The 19,012-nt window shown below is 41.3% G+C and overlaps 1 protein-coding gene across 1 annotated transcript in view; it reads right to left on the bottom strand.

Annotated features, from left to right (window-relative positions):
- The window catches only part of MEOX1 (mesenchyme homeobox 1), a 52,916-nt gene extending 35,311 nt beyond the window's left edge, over positions 1–17,605 (bottom strand). Inside the window, exon 1 of the mRNA XM_078645295.1 lies at positions 16,829–17,605. Coding sequence (XP_078501421.1) covers positions 16,829–17,282 — 454 coding nt within the window. The 5' untranslated portion in view covers positions 17,283–17,605. The remainder of the gene's footprint in view (positions 1–16,828) is intronic.
- Between the last annotated feature and the right edge of the window lie 1,407 nt (positions 17,606–19,012).

Below are 19,012 nucleotides of genomic sequence, written 5' to 3'. Positions count from 1 at the left end.
TGTTTGGCCCTGATGAAGGTGAAGCAAATTAAATATTTCACCGAAACGTACGTAGGCCCGATACATCTGGGACCCCTGGACAAAGAAACGTATAAGGAATAAGATCTAAAAGAAGAAGCTATATACAAGATAAAATACAAAAAAGTGAAAAATCATGGGAATTTACTTCTAATAGATTAATTTGGGAATCTCAGATGTATTTATGTTTTTTGTTGATGTTTTTTATTGCACTTTATCACTGGTATGAGTATGTGCTGAGTTAGAATGAATGATGTAGAGTGAATGATAAAGAGACTGCTAGCACTGTGAAGTTTGTATGTGGGGTTCAAAAATGAATTTGTTACTGTAAATATTGTCTATCCAATTTTCAATCAAATACATTTTTCATGTCTTATGATATATAAAAAAACTACAAAAAGTTTTAAAAATGTTGTTCTCGCAAATTATGAAAATAAATGAAAAACTATATGTTTATGTGAATACTTCCTACCAAAGTTGCATCTCTGTGAAATGTTTAGATAAATTCTACTTTGAAAGATTTATAGGTCAGTACAGAGAATTGTATATGTATTTGTTGTTTTTTCTCCCCCTCTAGACCTAACAAGTAAATTTGGGAGTACCCTTTATATATTACTTTTGCTATCTCATAACCTTAACTGAAGCGTCAGATAAATTCAGAATCCATCATAATCAATTTTCTGAGGTCTTTGCATAGCAACCTCACCTAATGGACTAGGATCTATGCTGCTTCTAGTACCTCCCTCGGGCATAGAGTGCTCACCCTAAACTCAGCTGCGTGTGCATGAAGACATTACTTGAGATTGCTCTGAATTACATAGTGCCAACACTTGATCTCATAATTTCCTGATCCAAACCCCAGATTGTGTACAAACCAATAAAAATATGCCGTTTTCATTAGTGTGTTCATTTTTTTTTTTTAGAATTGCATGCATTTTGCTTTTTAGTTTTCTTCAACTTTCATCTGAAAATCGCCCATGACTAGTCTTCTTATGTGGATGGCGGCGTGGAGTCTTGTCCGTTTATGTTATAGAAGGTATGTAGACATTAAACACTGTGCTAGTTTAGGCCTATGGTTTATGCAGCAGCACACCTAATATCATAAGGCTGAGCATCAGTATTGCTTATTGTGTACCTTAAACAAGCACATGCATTGGATTGTTGGTAGAGGGAAAGACAATTTGAATGTAAAGGAGACTGTACTGCTCTCTGGTGGATTCCTCTGTCACAGGAAAGTATGCATGAAGCACCCAGGAGTGGGCACCCTTGGCAGAGTAAAAATCATTGTATGGCCTGGAAATTGATAGGCTAATGGGCGTAAAATAATTTGTTACTATTGCCCACTGAAAACTAGAAAGTAGGTTATATGTATCGGTGGGAATGGTGTGGACTCAAACAGGCTATAATAAAGGAAGCACGGTGTAAGGTGAAAAGTAGTGAGAAATTATGATAGAACCTGTTGTTTTTTAACACACTAGAAAAATCATGTGGCAACCCTGAAACCTGCTACATATATTCACCCTTACCTGAGGTTTAAGACGAGACTTCTAAAGAGGGCTATCAACTAGTATTATTGTCAGACTCTGCAGTCAGTAATGCTCATTAACGTCCAACAACAGGGCCAGACTGACCATAGCCAGCACTGGGCATTTTCCTGGTGGGCTGGGAGAGTGTGGGCAGGTTTTTCAGTGGTGGGGGTCGTTTATCTTACATGGGGCCTGTTTTGCAGCAGTGATGCAATATCTGCCCCCTGTAACAAAAGCATCAGCAGTGCTTTTCACTAGCACCCCTCCACCCCCTCCTATGGCCAATCAAACTTAATTTCCCTGGGCTAGTTTGTGTTCTCTGTTTGGCCCCGTCCAGTAATGCTGCTAAAAATTCGAGTAAACCTTAACATTTAGTTCATTTTACTTGCTCTTTTTCTAAATGACTCTTCTCATCTTTTTGAAGCTTTGAACATGCAATATACAAGTTCTTTGTTGTCACATAGTTGGAGAACCATAAGTGGGTAATAGTAACAACTATTGTTTACAGTGCTTAGAAACGGCAGAATTGTGGTACAAAGGGCTTTAAAAAATAGATTATCATTAACTAAATCCTTCATTACCTGTAGCTGTGATACATAGCTCACTTCAGTAGCTATAAACTATGCCTTCAACCTGATTAAATTTCATAACCATGCTAAAAGCCAAATTGTGCCCACAGGACAACAAATACATATATGATTCATTGCCCTAGCACCGACAGTCAGAAAACACTAACTGTGAAACACATGGAACCCCTTGTGGAATATACATCACACACATCAGAGATCCCTTGTGATGGGGTGCGGCTCAGTCTATTGCAAACCTAAGGCCATATTTAAAAACTTGTATGCACACCTTTGTGGACCTTAGGTAGGTAGAAACAGCAACTTATGATTTTAAGGTCTACACTCTGATTCACAAGTTAACCAGTGCCAGATTTTCCACAGTTTCGGTTTAGGGGCATGAAGGGAGACGATTTCTACACGCAAACCAGTCACTTTGCAGATATTGGACAATACTGTGTGGCTAGTTTTCAGCTCTGAGAAGTAATGCAAATTTACGTCTATAAAGTTCAGGAGTAAAACCCCTTTGAGAGTGTCAATGTCCTGTGAAGTGCATCCAGGGAGAGTTACTCTCATTCTACAGCCCTCCGCCCTCCTTTGGTGATGTGGCTGCATCCCCCCTCCAACTCCACCCAATGGAATTCAGCTCTCTTGGTTTTGGGGGTGTTTGACTTGTGTGCATCCTGCCAATTTGGGATGGATTCCGTCCATACCCACGACCCGGATCCACCATCTTGTTCACCTTTCTCCGTTTCTTCTTCCCGCTGGACTCCATCCTGGCGACCCTCGAGCGTTTCTCTTTTTTGCTGGACTGCCTTAACTCTAACTCCCCCTCAGGTTCCCTTCTCTCCTATCACCTACCACAGACTCCGATTTTTGTCTCCCTTACCTTCTCTGCCCTTTAAGACTTGCCATTTACTTTGTAATCATTGTGTAACTAATGTTTAATTATTGTACCTTGCAACTCGCTGTTCTCTCTGTAAAACGCTGTGATACCTCCGGGTCGAGCCAGGGCTATATAAAACTCATCCAGTAAATCGTGGCAAATGGAGACCTTCTGCCACGCGTCCAGTTACCAAGTCAAATGAAGATGCAAAGGGTGAGAGAAGAATGCCAGGACCCTTGAGTCCTTTAATGATTTTCACAAAAATACATTTGTCCATAAGCTATAGTGGCTGTTGATAATTTCCCTGGAAAAATCACTTAACTTTCCGTCTTTCCTGCATACTGCTTGTGCACAGTACTGCCAGAAGGATTCTACCAACTGTTAATAACATTGCAAAGATGACCAAAGTTTCTTTTGCTTGTTTCAAACAGGCTACTCCTTGTATCCCATGGAGGTACCTGGCGGCCTTCAGAGCTGATGCTTTCCACTTTCTACTGGCACACTCCAGGCTCCACAAACAAACCACGCGACGTATTTAGAGTTTGGTGGATGCAATACATCCTCCTAAAAGTGTCAGATTTCCAGTTTGCCCTATTCCAAATGTATAGCTGCCCTGAGCAGAACTGGAGAAAAGCAACCTAGGAGATAGAGGGAGGAAGCAACAAGGGGGCACGAGTTGGGTGGCAGAAGCAAAATTGGGGGCATGGGTAGAGGGAAAAGCAAAACAATTTTAGCTGCAAATTTCTTAGACCAAAAGTTTTTATCGGGCGTGGGGGGGATTCTTTAATCACAGGTGAAGTAATGTGCAGTCCAGAATTTCCACAGCTTTTTGAAGTTATGTAATTGTGAACGTCGCCCAACTCCACAGTAGAATGTAAAGTTCTGGTTATATTAATACTCAGTGTTTTTAGTCCTCGTAATATAACCTCAGAGCATAAGTAACACCATTAAACTTTTCTACACTGATTTGAATGAGTGCTATTTTCAGTTTCAACCTCTGGACAAATATTATTCAATCTGAGACGACTTCCCAAAAATCTAGTGTTTTTCCAGAAAATACTTACCCAATTCTCAGGAGGATCCTGCAAGAGGAAACAAGTTCCATATTTTACAATCTGCTGACGCGCCCGTCCAGCTGTATTTTAAAGAATTGGCGATTCTGGGGAATTCAGGAAATGGAATCACTGCTAAGTAGTCTGGATGACACTTGGAATTTACCCTTTTTTGTGTTTTCTTTTTTTTAGCATGTTATGACTTAAAACCCAGGAGGCTTCAATAGCATTCAGCTTGAAATGGCCCCAGAAATCTATCACAACTGTTTCTTAGACCATAGACATATAAAGGACTGTATCGTATGTGGTCAAGTACGTGAATAAGTGCTGCGGACAAAATATTCGAGTTGTGAGAGACCAGGAGTACCAGGACTTAGATTTGAGGACCTGCATAGGATATTTCCAGGTGTATGTATGGCTTACACCTTGAGGGGGGGAAAACGTATGCGGTGTGCTTTACTGATAGTTCACAGGAGCAGAACAGGCATGAATATGTCATAGGCTTGTGTCATTTGCTCACTTTTACATACGCTTTAACACTGTCGTGTGTTCTAAGGAGTGTGTTAAAAGCAGGTCAGGGCAAACCTCTCTAAGTGGGGAGACCAGTCATTCAGTCTTAGCTTGGTGTGCATTCACAAGAGTTTTAAATGCATTTCCAAAATGTTTAATTGCATGTAGTTACACAAGGATTATTCGTGTGTACCCCAGTTTTCAAACGTGATGGGGTGGAGGAAATAGAGATGCCATGAAAAATATTTTAAATGTAAAAGAACGTCGATAAAAAATGTTTACTAATTGTCTGACAATAGTAAGACAACTGTTTCAAAAAAGACCAGTGATCTATGTGTATTTCTTCAGACATGCATGAGGTACACATGTGAAAATACACACATTTTGTAAATAAGGCAAACAGCTACAACGAGTGTGCCCTTAATGCAAGGTGTTTGAACTTTGGATCCTTGTTTTTTTTGTAGTTTAATGCATTATTTTGGGGTTTTCAACGTCACCAGGTCTGAGATTGTGTTGAATCTCAATTGAGCCATTGATATTGGTGAAGCGTTAAGTGTGTGATCCAAGGAGGGAAACTCCAATCAAAGAGGGAGACTGGGTGGTGTGAGGGGGGATGAGATAGATGAAATAGTGGATGACCCTCAACGTTGGCCAAATGTAATATGCAAAACAGTTAAGACATCAACCAATTAGAAAACCGCTTTCTACATAGGTGCCACCCTAGGTCTATAATCTATTAGAGCCACTGCAACACCTATATATAACTGTCATTATACGAAAGGTAGCCTTTGCAGTGCGTTTGCCCTTGCATGGCACTACGCATTCCATTTTCATGGTAACTTTTTATCCATTTCATCTAGAAACCCCTTTTGTGTTATAAATTCCCCAAATGATGGAGCATTTGATGAGCTATGTGGCAGGCGTGGTAACTATTCATTATGTGGAGAAATCTAAAATATCATAGAAGGAAATTTATGATTTCAGTATTTTTTTCTTCTTTGTGAATTGAGTACTCACTGGTTTTCCAGGGCCAGACAACACTAGTTGGGGTGTGGGAATTAGATATAAACCTCCCAGTGGAAACTAGCAGTTCACCTACTTGAAACCTATATGGCCTATTCATAAACAATTAGTAAAAACAGAAAGGACTGTGTTCTTTTTGCACTTTTACTAACTTAGAATTAGATGCGTGGGTACTATTCGCAAAAGTATATAATAAAACATACAAAGGTGTTCCTGCAGTACTACTTCACGTACTCTTAAATGGTTTAGTGAAATAGCCACCATCTCTTTGTACTTTGTTGTCTGATCTAGAAAATGTTAATGTGCATCAAAAAATGTAATTCTAAGATTAAAATCTTGGTAATAATAGTGATAACAATCTGCAGTGTAGTGTAAAAATACAGGATGCTGTCATTGATGTGTAGAAAGTGGTTGCACTATGCTGTTGTTTGCCATGTGGTGGACTGCTTTGGAAGGTCTAGGATTTAACCAATCAGACTCATGATCTTTGGTATGTAAGCATGCCCAGAGCTTTTGCTGGATTTCATAGCTGGTTGTCTGCATCTGTTATTAATCCCTCTTTAACAAGAAGCAGCACCCTCCAGTTCTTAACAAACCTAGTAAAGAAATGGTGTGCAATGCACTGATGTTAGAGTCCAAGGCTTTAGTAATTCAGTGCCTGTGATGGGACTGTGGGGTCAAATCTCATGTGCACTAGTCTTTTACTCATATGGTCTTGATGAAACAACACCACTGGTAGAAGTGTGAGCACATCCATACATGAATGTTTGTATATTGCAAATGTATTTTCAAAGCAACATATTTAGGGACACATTTATAAGCCGATAACGCCACTGAAGCGTCACTTTTCCTGATTCTCTGGCCCATATTTACACAGTGACATTAAGCCACATGGCTTAATGTAACCCAGTAAATATACCCCTTTCTGCAGCAGTCCGTTGCAGCGAAGGAGTGGGCAATTGGTGTTGCTGTGGGCGTTACACCGCAACATCCATTGCTTTTTAACGCTGCCCCATATTTACAAGGAAAGGGCAGCGCCAAAAACGAAGACCAAGTAAATTATTAATTTCTCCTCGTAATTTTGCTCTTTCTATGTGTGTTGCATTCTGCAGCACACATAGAAACAGCAAATTGCCTTTAAATATTGTTTATGTGCAGGAAGGCCATGACCTTTGATTTGCTAAAGGTAATTTGGAGGGAGTTCTTTGCTGAAAAAGTGTGAGTTGCATTCAAGAGGTGTTGGAGGCCCGTTGGTGTCCGACTTATCAGCACCAGGTCGTCTGCGAATAAAAGGTTGGAAAGGACGATTTTCCCCAATTTGGGTGCGTGGTTATTGCATTTATCGAGGACCCCAAGTAGGTCGGCTAGGAAAAGATTAAATAGTAGTGGTGCTAATACGCACCCCTGCTTTAGCCCTTTTGTTGTCCTGATGGCATTCGAAAGGTGCGTACCTGCCCCAATTTTAATTTTGATCCAGGTTTCTGAATGGAGCATAATCAGCGCATCTAGGAGGTGTTTCGGGATTCCCCAGTGGTTCAGTTTCTGCCATAGTTTGCTGCAGTCCACATGATTGAATGCCGCGGTATCAGCAGAATTGTCTTCCAAAAAATGTTTTAGATGCAAATTCTGCAATCTTTGCGAACTGTGAAATTTGTCTACTTGCGGGCAAAATGTTGATTTCTTTCGCACATACATAACACGATCTGTCCCTTACATGTATATAGAGAGGCTGTTCATTATCTGAACTGCAAACTAATTATTTATTTGCCTTTGTTATTTTACATTAAAGGCTCAAAATGTCCATAAAACGCCTGAGTATGGCCAGTAAGGTAGCTCAGTAAGTTGAAACTCACCAAGTGTCAAGACATGTAACAGTTTGTATGGCGCTCCAGTGATTGGTCATTACCATTATACAGTAGTCCCCTAACTACAGGACAGTTATTTATCTCTTTTTTTTGCTGATACTTGATATGTATTAGAAATATCACAGGACAGATGTGAGGCTTACATACAGGTAAAGGTTTCTGTGGACAGAATTCTGAAGCAGCTGACAGTTTTGGAACCACATGTTTTTCCCCATGTGTCAAATAAATTACAGGATTTAATAGCAATATAACTCAGCTAACTAAATTTAAATTGTTACTTACAAACAGTAAGCTCTGGAAAAGCTGTGCTCCTGCTAATGGCATTTTTAATTCTGAAGAAGACCATTTTTGTCATTTACTAACTTAATTATCTTTTTTTTTAACTACTTAGGACCTGATTCGCAGATCTGTCTGAAAAGGAATGAGTAAATTGCTGAGGGCGCAAGTTTTTCTTAAGCATTGGGTAAGTTGCTGCGTTTTGCTAACTTGCAGACATTTGCCTTGTGCCCTGTGACACAGGCGTTCCTCACATTACCACAGATATTTTATTTTGTTAGTCACATAGAAAGTGACCTCCGCCTATGTCGGTAAACCTGTGAACTGTAGTGTAAGTGTTGCACAATTATTCATGCTCAGGGTTAGGAATACAGAAATATTTACATTTCCTTAATTTTCCTTCCTCTTTTTTGAATAAAAACACTTTCCCCAGACATGATAAAGCTGCCTGCATACACCTCTTGTATCCCGGATTAATCGGCAAATTTACCCTGCTTCCCACCTTGCGCCAAATCCTTTAAAGTTTAAAATCCAAGTTGATCTCTAAACTTTTGTGAATGCCTCATATTGTGACTAGGTTGTGGGAGTCCTTCAGCTTTGCGTTGTGTCTCTTGGCCTTTCTTCCGACACTGCCCTTTTTACATGGTTACACCCATTCCAACTCCCATATCTTCACAGTGACTCGCACACTACTTTTAGAGAAGTTACCCAACACCAGCTTACAACACACAGGCGTAACCTACAACAGTGTTGAGTTTCTGCATACATAACTTATATGTTTCTAACTTAGTGAATCTCACGCATGACAAAATCGAGTATTTCCAGGTGTGAGGCAAACTTATACCTGAAAAAGGCTGTACCAGTCGGCTATTACTCTACACCTTGATGGTTGAGTTAAAGGCTTCCGGCCTGGTGCTGAGGCCTTGTCAGTGTCTTATAGCTCGTCAGTTACCTGCCTGAGCAATTTACTGTTTTATTTTACACCTTTCCAGCCCCTCTGTTTCCCATGATAGCCTAGGTTGAGAGTATGCCGCCAGCAGGTTCGCATTTGCGATGCCTGGCCTTTGTAAAGTACACGAGGCAATAAAAAGGATAATTTATTGAGTGGGGTATGCATTTCTATAAGGGCTCCAGATGTTTAAGAGATGCAAGGCACACCTGCAGCAAAGTGGTAAGTGGTCAGTCCAGAGACGTATGATATGGCAAACTACAATCAACACGCGCACTCATTACAATATGAAGCAGAAACACTACTATTGGCGGGGTGGGGTGAGCACTCATAACAAGAGAGGTTGTCCACGCAAACCTGGGGGACACCAGTTATGCCACTGCCAGCTGGAGCTTGACTATGTCACTGGTAAAGTCTTAAAACAAGGATGTGAGAAATTAGACAAAATACTAGGACTGACAGATGAATGAATGGACAGACTGTTGGATGAACTGATCGATGGATGGATTCATCAACATAAGAATATTCAATTCAAAGCATCCATTCACAATAATTACATCATATGTCAGCACTGCAGTAGAAAATAATTTCATTAATTGCAGATTTTCAACCAAAGAAATTACAATAAAAATACGTGCCCATTAAATAAAAGGTGCGTGTTGTACTCCAATAATTACACCCTGGGGTTCTTGTGACATTAACAAACCATAAAACACCCATGATGGTAGTTTAATTCCATTGATGGGTTCTGATGGCATCATTAACCATGACATCCTATTGGCGTTCCGTTGGATGAGTCCATAGCTTCAAGGAATTATATAATTCTTGTCAAATGGAGGAATTTATTGTTTAAGACGCCAATCCTCTGAATGACGGGTTTTGAGAGCTCTGCTCCTTTGGAATAAAAATAATCAAACGTGTCATAACTTTTTGGGCGAATAAAAAGAGAGCGCCAGCTGAAAAATACAGAGATCAACTGCGGGAATGTTTGGTGCCTTATTTCGGAAAAAACACTGAAAGTATTTTGCTCACTTTAAAAACTTAAGGAAGAGGTATCAACTGGTCCATTTTTCAAAAATAAAAAAATAATTCAAGGAGGCAAAACTGTATGTTTGTGAATCCGGAGGTCATCCAATGCCCATCTGAGGCTTGGAGTGTACCTCTGTTGCGTCGCAGTGTCACTACAAGTTGTGGGGACACATACGTGCATTAAGTTTCCACCGCCTCCTTTACAGGAGGTGCTTTCCATGATGGCAGATGCCATTAAAGAGCCCATGTTTGCCGATCAGACAGAGAAATAAAATTTTGAAAAAAATATAAACGTGTGATAATTCTTATCTCCTGATGATCAAAACTTTTATTTAAAAATGTGTGGTGTATTCAGCGCAATCCTCAGAAATGTGCATTGCATGCATATTTAATTCTGTGTAAAGCGCCCCAGCACCAAGCGCTGCACTAAGCTAAATAAGCAAAGCTTAGATATTTTTTTTTTAAAGGGATACATTCAGAGGTGCATATGAGCCAACAGCTCTCATGTTGTTTAAAGCGGCTAGGTATACCCCAATTTGTGAGTGGGCTTTATAAATGATGCATATTTTAGTTCTCAGCTTTTCTACCTACTCAGCCAAAAATTGCCTAGGACCCTGAAAGTAGCACAAAGAGTGGAGACTGGGCATGCTACTGCGCTAAAAAAGCACTTCAACGATTCGTCAGGGGTAGTAAGCACTATATAAATGCTAAATATAGTCAAATATGTTATTTCTACTGCTTTTTTAAATGGGGGTGAGCTGAAGACATCCAGTGTCTCCTGCACATCACAATTGTGAAGAAGGGCTCACTACTTGTTTCATCCTTCTTAAGTTAATAACACAAGTACTTCTGATATATATGGCCCCCCTCGCCCCTTTGGTTGAAGAGGCAGGAGCCATAATTATATCCTATGCTGATGACACTCAGTTATTGTTCACCTGTAAAAAAGGAGACGTTTTTGACGGTGAGAAAATCAATAACTGTTTGAGAAAGGTCTTCTCCTGGTTTAGTTTTAACCAGCTTCAGTGTAATTCTGCAAAGTCAGAAGTGATTCTCTTCGGAGCTTTTGATCCAGATGTTTGGAGGCAGTGGTGGCCGTCTGATATGTCCCCCCCGCAGACCTCCGTGGGAGTAGCCAGAAATCTTGGGGTAAAAATGGATGATTCTCTGGACATGAAGAAGCAAGTTCAATCAGTGGCAGGAACCTACTACGGAACTTTGAAAACACTCCGTAAATTCTTACCTCTTCTGTCACTCTCCCATAGAAGGACGGTAGTCCAAGCTCTTATTACCTCACGGCTGGACTATGCCAATGTCCTTTATCCGAGTCACCCGGATTGTCTATTAAGCAAACTCCAGGTGGTGCTGAATACTGCAGCTAGAGCCATTCTTATGCTGGGCCCTCGTGCCCACATTTCCCCCCACCTCAAGAGCCTACATTGGCTTTACATCCGCCGTTGAATTCAGTTTAAGGCCCTGACACTGGCTTCTAAAACTTTGCACGGCTCTGGTGCTCATTACATCAGGAGAAGAGTTAGTTTCTACTCGCCCAGCAGAGTCCTAAGATCATCCCATCTACATATGATGAGTGTGCCTAAATTTGCAAGCTCCCGCAGAGGTGGTTGTTCTTTTCAAGTTCCGGTTGCTCACCTGTGGAACAAACTTCCTACCACAATGAGGAAATTATCTGACATCTGGCTTTTTAGGAAACAACTTAAAATGTGGCTGTTTCAGCAGTAACTTTCTCTCCCTTAATGAGCCAACCTCTTTCTTTCCATTAAATCGTTGTGTTTTGCTAGTGCCGGGACACTCTTCTTGAGTAGCTGCGCGCTTTATAAATACGCTAACATAACAGCTGTCATTTATGTACCAAGAGACATTTCAATTGGAGGTCTGTGCATCATGAATGTACTACATTAACACTTTGAGGAGAATGTTGTAAGTGGGTCAGCCAATCAGGCGCTCAGGAGGATAGTCCTTTCCTGCTGGTATTCCTGCTTAACTAACAGATAGACCCTAGGGTAGATTTGCACCTGTAAAATAAGGAGCCATCCAAGCAGTGTTCAAGGTCATATAATTACGGCATTGCTACCACGGAGACAATCATGTATGTATTTGTGTATGAAAGTATTGCTTATTTTGTATAGCTCCAACTAGAGCTAGCCGGTAACCCAGTGCTTTAACTATTCACTAGCATATTACAAATAAGTGAATACGTCATAATATATATCTACAAATAGAAAAAACAGCTAAACCAACTAGAAGCAATATGCAATACATTGTAAAAAAAATAGAAAGTATAACTGATATAAAACCCTGTAATCAATAAATTGAGTGGAATACTGTAAATTATGACGAAAACAGTGAATTAATAAATATATATATTGTATGTATGCAATCTGTCTATCTATGTATATCGCAGTTTTAATTACAGATTACCGACTTTTGACACAAGGCTCTTATTGAAGCAACAGATATCTTAATTATTTTATCAAATGTGTAATAAAAAGATAGCAATGCAGATGACTGGCGGGATTTTATTCCAAACCTTAGACTATCTCCTGGAAAAGGACTGGTTTGGGATGTTTGATAGTGTTAATGACGGGATTTTAAGCAGTTTACATTTTTACCTCTATCGATCAGGCACAGCCTCACTCAGAGTGATCAGGACCGACTCTTGTCCTCATTAACTGCATTCTACACTCATGCCATAAGTCTGCAGAGGGGCAGTGGCTAGTATTATTGTTTCATGGTCATTGCTGAAGCTGTATAAACATGTTGAGATATAGGGGATGCCCCAAAAAGCATGCAAAGGTATGGGAAATTGGATGGCACATTGTGGTATGCTTTGATATGGTTTTTTTTAAGGGGTGTGCTGGTGTACACTCAGTGGTTTTACTCCATACTCTGGCCTGTGGAAGTGTTGTGGGTTGTTGTATATTTTTTAAATCAATACAATAAATATTTTATTTAAATGGTGAGAAACAATACAATCCAATCCAACCCAACAATTAAAATGTTAGCTCAGGGCCTTCCACTCTTCTTAAAGCTTGCGTCTTGTTATGTTTTTACCTCTTTCACTGCAGACCTGAGTCTCTTCACTGCTCCTCACCTAAAGAAGAGGGCTCTAAGGTATCACCACACTTTCTGGGAACAGGCGCCGGAAGCTGCGGAAGCAAATTATGCCAATGGAGAGAGAGAAGACCACTATGGACCTCTTGGCTCCAGCCAGAAGCAGCAGACCAACTCATATGCTATGGATGTTGAGCCAGACACTAGGCGCAGAAACAAGCCTAAGAAAGACCCTGTAGCTACTGATGCAGTGATGGAGGAAGCAGACATCCAGGAAGGAGAAAGATGTCTGAGAAGGGGTCTTGTTAGAAAGCACGAATAATCCTGGTGGCTTGGAAGCTTCACTGCTGACTGCCCCCACCCCTCCTTTACCTTTGATAAACCAGGCCGCTTAAATGTGAACCTGTGGCTTTCAGATAAGTGAAGTGTTTCTCATCCTGCACCTGGTATCTCTGGCCTTACTGTGTATGAATGCGTCTGCTGTTGATGTCACACCTTCAGCTACAGGTGTTGCAGAAAATGTCTTCACTTGAGACCATACAGAGATGCATTACTGCTTTCTCGTGAATTGTTCCAGTGATGCACATTCATGATTTCTCCCCATACAGGCATTTGCCAAAATCTGACAATGTCATGATTAGTTTATTTGCATCTAGAGTGCGTTAAACATTTGTGTTTCATGGATAGTTGGTGTTCATTTTGAACGGGAGCTTTTTGGTGGGTGGTAGATAAACGTGGATGGAAAGAAGGCATTGAAATGGAAGGACGACAATAAGATCCATGCAGCCGACAGGATGGCTCAGTGGGCTAACCACCTACAGCTGAGATGTTAGTAACCGTCGAGTCACAAGTTTGACTCATTTTTGACATTAATAAATGTAACCATGTACTCCTTGCCCATAAAATAAAATATATATAAATAAATGCTGCTGTCATTTTATGAGATTACATATATACTATTATTATACAGTGGGTGGTTTTAAGGTACAAAATGCAGTGGTATAAAATCCAGTTTTTAACAGGGAACTTTGAAATATTGAAATACATCACAGTTAACTGTGAAATATGGTGCAACGGTGAACTATTGTTTTCATTGCCATAATGAAGTCCCAAACCACTCTGAAGAGATTTGTCATAGTCAGCGCCACTAAGATTGTGTGGCAAGGTTATCTTAAGTATATAGCAAGGTGCCAGGGTTATTTTACGATCTCTGGTGGCATGTTTTTTCCATCTGAGCTAGAAACAATTTTTTGGTGGGAAATTTGCAAAAAGGGCTATCTGGCAAAAGTAGTAAATCCATAATTATGTGGTAATATGCTGCCGTCACTGAATTCGATACATCCACTGCACCTCACCACTGCCCATTGTTTATCAACAATTTATATATGAAAGGTAATACACCAAAACACTCTAATTCCAATATGTGCCTATTGTTAGCTGTACTTTGAAGAATACAGCTTTTTCAACCAGACTGCCATAGAAAAAAAATCGCAATATTAAAAAATATATTAAGGGCAACGTGTGATATTGTCCTAAATTGCCCTCATGAGTTTCTGGTGAAATGTATACAAACACTTGGCCTTCGGCATCATGGTTTAGGATTTTATCAGAACCCCTATGGCATCCATGGACTCTCTTACTTGGGCTAAGAGGTTTATAATTTGCATTATCTGCGTGATCTAAGGCCCGTTGCCCCCACCATGAACCAGGGCTCACCCATTTGGCACAGGTGCCAGTGGTCCTGTGCCTTGGCCCCTGTGTGCTTGGCTGAGGTGTTTGTTCTGCACCAAATTATAAACAGGCTGGAGTGCGTTTGTTAGTGTAACATCTGCATAATGGCTTGGAAACCGCGGGAGCCCTGAGGGCTCTTCGGGGCTTCACACGTACAGCAAATGGCTGCCAGAGAGTGAGGTAGCAGTCTGGCAGGGCGCGAGATAACCACAAAAGCACAATGTGGTCTCAGCCCCGTGCCAAGCGATAACAGGCAGGTGCTAAATGCGCGCCGCTGCCGAGGCCTGTGCAACACGTCGTCGCACGCTAATGGGCCTTGGAGAAATCCGGAGCTTTGTCGACATCTGGCCTGCGAGCAGCAATTCGGATGCATCATACGCGCTTCACGATAGCAATATCGGGGTTAGGCGCTTCGAGTTTATTGGTACGTATTTGGCTTTTACATCCAGTGATTGCCCAGGATTTTACACTTCGTGGCGAAGAAGAAGCGTGGATTAAAAAATCATGTCTCCTACTACCACCGCAGGCAAGCCACTAGATAGAAAGTGCGCTAAAAATGAAGACTGTTGCCACAGTGAAGACGTGGGTTAAACGCTGCAGATGTAGATTAAACGGAAAAGGTCCTAGATTGAAAAATCGCACAGCGGGTTGATTTAATCTCAGACTATTCCGTATTGCGAGGAACTGCAGGCGATTAGGCCCACATGGTTGACGTAAATATTTATACCTGAAAAAAAGGGACTTTAATTTCGCAGTCTTTCTGAACAGGCACGTAAAAGCAGCTCTTTCTGGATTGGCGCTGTGGCCCCTGTTCAAACTTTTCATTTGATTTTCGAATGCATTCTGGGAGTTGTAGTCCTGGTTTCTACTAATCGATGCATTTGGGCTATGGCAGCTAATTGCAACTATTTGTGACAGAAAAACCTCAAAGCACTTTCAGTTTCCACGCAGAGACAAGCACTGTTGCTGTGAACAACAAATATTTCTAGAAACAGAGAAGCATTCTCGCATGCGCTCTAGAAAAGAGATGGTGGCAGGTTAACTCTCACAAATACGATTTAATGCATTCCTATGGTGTCCCCGCTTCTTGCCTTTCATAGTGTGCAATGTTTATTCGCGACGTCCAGTTTATAATGGGTGTTTTGATTCCCAGGGCATATCACCAAAAGTTCTCTGGTGGTGCATCCAAATGTTGCATTCGTTAGAGGCAGTTTTCCACCAGTAACAATCTTGCAACGAGATATGTAAACATTGCAGTGCAAAAATATGACAGTTTATCCGCTTGGTCAACTGAAAAATAACGTTCTGGACCAGTCGATCAGCACAAACGTCATTTCAAGATGGCTGCAAAATTGCAAACAGCATCAGTGCAAAATTGCCCACCAGGGGTCAAATTTATAGGATTTGTCATTTGTGCTTTCAATCGTGACAGATTCGGTAATTAAAGCATCATGAAATACAGGGACTTCTCAAAGATACGGCCATTTGACTAATTTGGGTAGCGGGGATAAGAACTCAGGTCACCTGCTAATATAGTGGACGACTGAGCCAGTAGGCTATATCTGCTCAATAGTAAGCATCGCTGATGAGGCCTCGTTTGTCCACGTCTTGAGGACTCTCTGCAGAAGGGTTAATCCAGAACAGGGAGAGTCGAAAATTGCAGGGTTTACAAGCCAAGTCCAAACATAGGTCCAAGGCGTGTAGACACAGCAGAACAGAGAATATCACAGGTACATGTAAATTACCAAAGGGAATCTGCACCAAACTGCAGAAGTGTTTTACTAATGAGAAATACTTTTAGAATTGAAAATTCATAATAAGCGACTGACTGCCTGGAAATAACTCCAGAACAAATGTAAGAAATTACATTTATAAGATAGTAATTTTATGGATCCTCTTCCCTACGTAAGTGATGGAGACAAAACCACAGCATGAATTCAGACTATGATGGACACATTAAAGGAAGGTATGCGGTTGCAAGGGTAAGATTAAAGACCATATAGACTCTAGGTGGAAATACAAGGAAGCAAGTGTTTTTGTTTCTAGGCAGAATGTAGGTTTTGATTCAAAGACAAGGAAGCTATTTCCAGGTCCTGAAAGACTACTGATGAAGAAATCTCCATCCCTATTAAAGTGCAAGCTTAGTACCTCCACTGCCCAATAAAATGTGTCAAGACATCCTGTTTTTTTTATTTCCCTGCAATTGGGTGTAATATGGGAAGGAAGGCCTAGTTCAGGACAGGTGGAGGACCACATATTACTAAGGCATCTCAGGTAAAACAGACAATAGGTGGGGCATATCTTTTAGGACTTGTAGCGTACACTCACCTGAAATCTCCTTTTTCCTCTTCGTAGACTTCTTCTCTGTCTCGGTAGGGCTGGCTCCCAGTGCACCATACTCATCGCTCAGACACCCTGACGCGTCTACCAGGTTGGGGCTGTTCTCCATCTCCCCAGAGCCTAAGGCTAGGCCGGGGTTCAGTCTCCGTCGGGCCTCGGCGGCTGAGAAGTGCCAGTCTGCATGGTGGAAGTTAGCAGTGGGGTGCTGCTCAGCGTACACCCGTTCATCCCGGGGGTAACTGTGCGGCGCTGTGGCCAGGCAGGAGGCCGAAAAGTCTGCATAGGCAGCAAAGTCTGGCTTTTGGTGGAAAGAAAATGGCGCCTGTTGGTAGGGGTGCAGTCCAGCGGTGCCTCCAACATCAGTATGGGGGTTGCGCATGCACCCCCAAAGTGGAGCAGAGGAATGAGGGCCCCTCATGCAACTGCTCCCCATTGGATCCATTGGCGCGGCCTTCAATTTGAGTCCAGGACAAATTCTCTGTGCCCAATGTAGGCCTCAACAGTCAACGCTATCACAGTTTAATATCTTGTCTGTGGCTACAGCACCATAAACACAAAAATCATAGCTTTCCCCTTCTTACTTCTCTTTTTGTAAATTCTCCCAAAAAAATGAAAACAGAAGTTTTGGCTCTGAAGTTGTAATTCATTCAGAAGACCAGAATGTTCGTCATCCTTGGGCGCTGCTCAAGCAACAGACAAGGGACTGTCTGCAATTGGCCGCTGCAGGTTGATTTAATACTCCGGCGCTCAGGGCCCTGGGCTGCCTTCCTGTGAAAAAATCTGCTGCTGAGTGGGGAGGGCGATTCCTGGTTTTAAATACTGTGCCGGGAGCAAGTGAAAAGTTTGTGCGGTGTAACCCGAGAAAGGGGAGGAGGTGGGGTTAACAGCACACCCGGCCTCCCTCCAACCAAAGGGAAGCAGGCGGACATTAATCACCAGAAACCTTATACGCACATCTAATGCGCTTTGCAGATGCGGGCTGTTAAAGGAACACTGTCTGCATTAAAATCGAGAGGGGAAAAGAGTCACACACTCTCAAACAAAAAACAACCTTTCAAGTTTCCCTGCAAGGCTATTTTTATGGCTCTGTTAAAGACATTCCCAAACTCTGGCATTTGCAAAATAAAACGGCCTTCGATTAAATACAGGCTTTTAAAAGAGGGTATAAATCCCCAAGGCACAAAACAGAGGGGATGAGAAATGCCAGAAAATTCTATTTCCCTCACCTCTGTGAAATAAACGGGGACGTTTCTTTTAATTGTAGCTTAATCCCATACACTGGCTACAAACATCTGCACAAATGCATATCATGAAATATGCGCATAGCCTGCAGGTCACGGGTTCAAATCCCACAAGATCGACTCAGCTTTTCACCATTCCTGTCTTTGGTAAAATGTGTACCTTTCAGCTAAATAATTAGATCACATTTTTTAAACGCTAAACTGTAACGCAATGTTCTCGGCGACATATACAACATATATTTTGATATGGATTAGTTTTAAAATATAAAGTGCACACCTTTACTTCTAGCTCCCACCATAACTGTATTTTTCTTCTGTTATCAGAAGTCTCATAAAAAAGTGCAGTATTTTCCCCTGGAGACAAGGTGACGTGTTCAAAGCATATACATTACTATTGTGGCGGGAACAACGAGTTAATATAGATGAGCCTTAAAATCACAGGTTGGATTTGATTAAATAAAGTCTCTAATGAGTGCTACATTTTTAATTAACATTTTGTACACGTCCCAGACAAGATCAAGACCGTATCAGGTCAGTTTCCAAGAAAACCAATGACTGGCTCGAGGCGAGGGAATTCCCGAAAATAAAAGGTAAATTATAGGCGGGGTGAGTTGGAAATATGCAACCTTTTCAGTGTAATTATAGATTTACCACAGGTGCTACATAATTCTTCATCTGCTGCAAAATATGCAGATTTCAACCAAAATAATGGTTCTAGCTCAAGCAGATCAAACATTATTAAACGGATGAAATGCACCAGCAAGAACTTTGCAGAAGTTAACTGGTCATATTTCAGCAGACAATTTCTACACCCGTGAATTAAAAGGGGGCAATTTCTCTACATGACGGTCTGAGAAGGGGTGGAGTTGGAAAGAAGTACTTTGTATGCCTAAAATATAATTTACACATTGGTAGTAAGATATTTTGTTTC

Source organism: Lissotriton helveticus, chromosome 5_1 (assembly GCF_964261635.1).
Source record: "Lissotriton helveticus chromosome 5_1, aLisHel1.1, whole genome shotgun sequence".
NCBI lineage: Eukaryota > Metazoa > Chordata > Amphibia > Caudata > Salamandridae > Lissotriton > Lissotriton helveticus.
The sequence above is the reverse complement of the archived record's forward strand: the minus strand, read 5'-3'. Positions and strand labels throughout refer to the sequence as shown.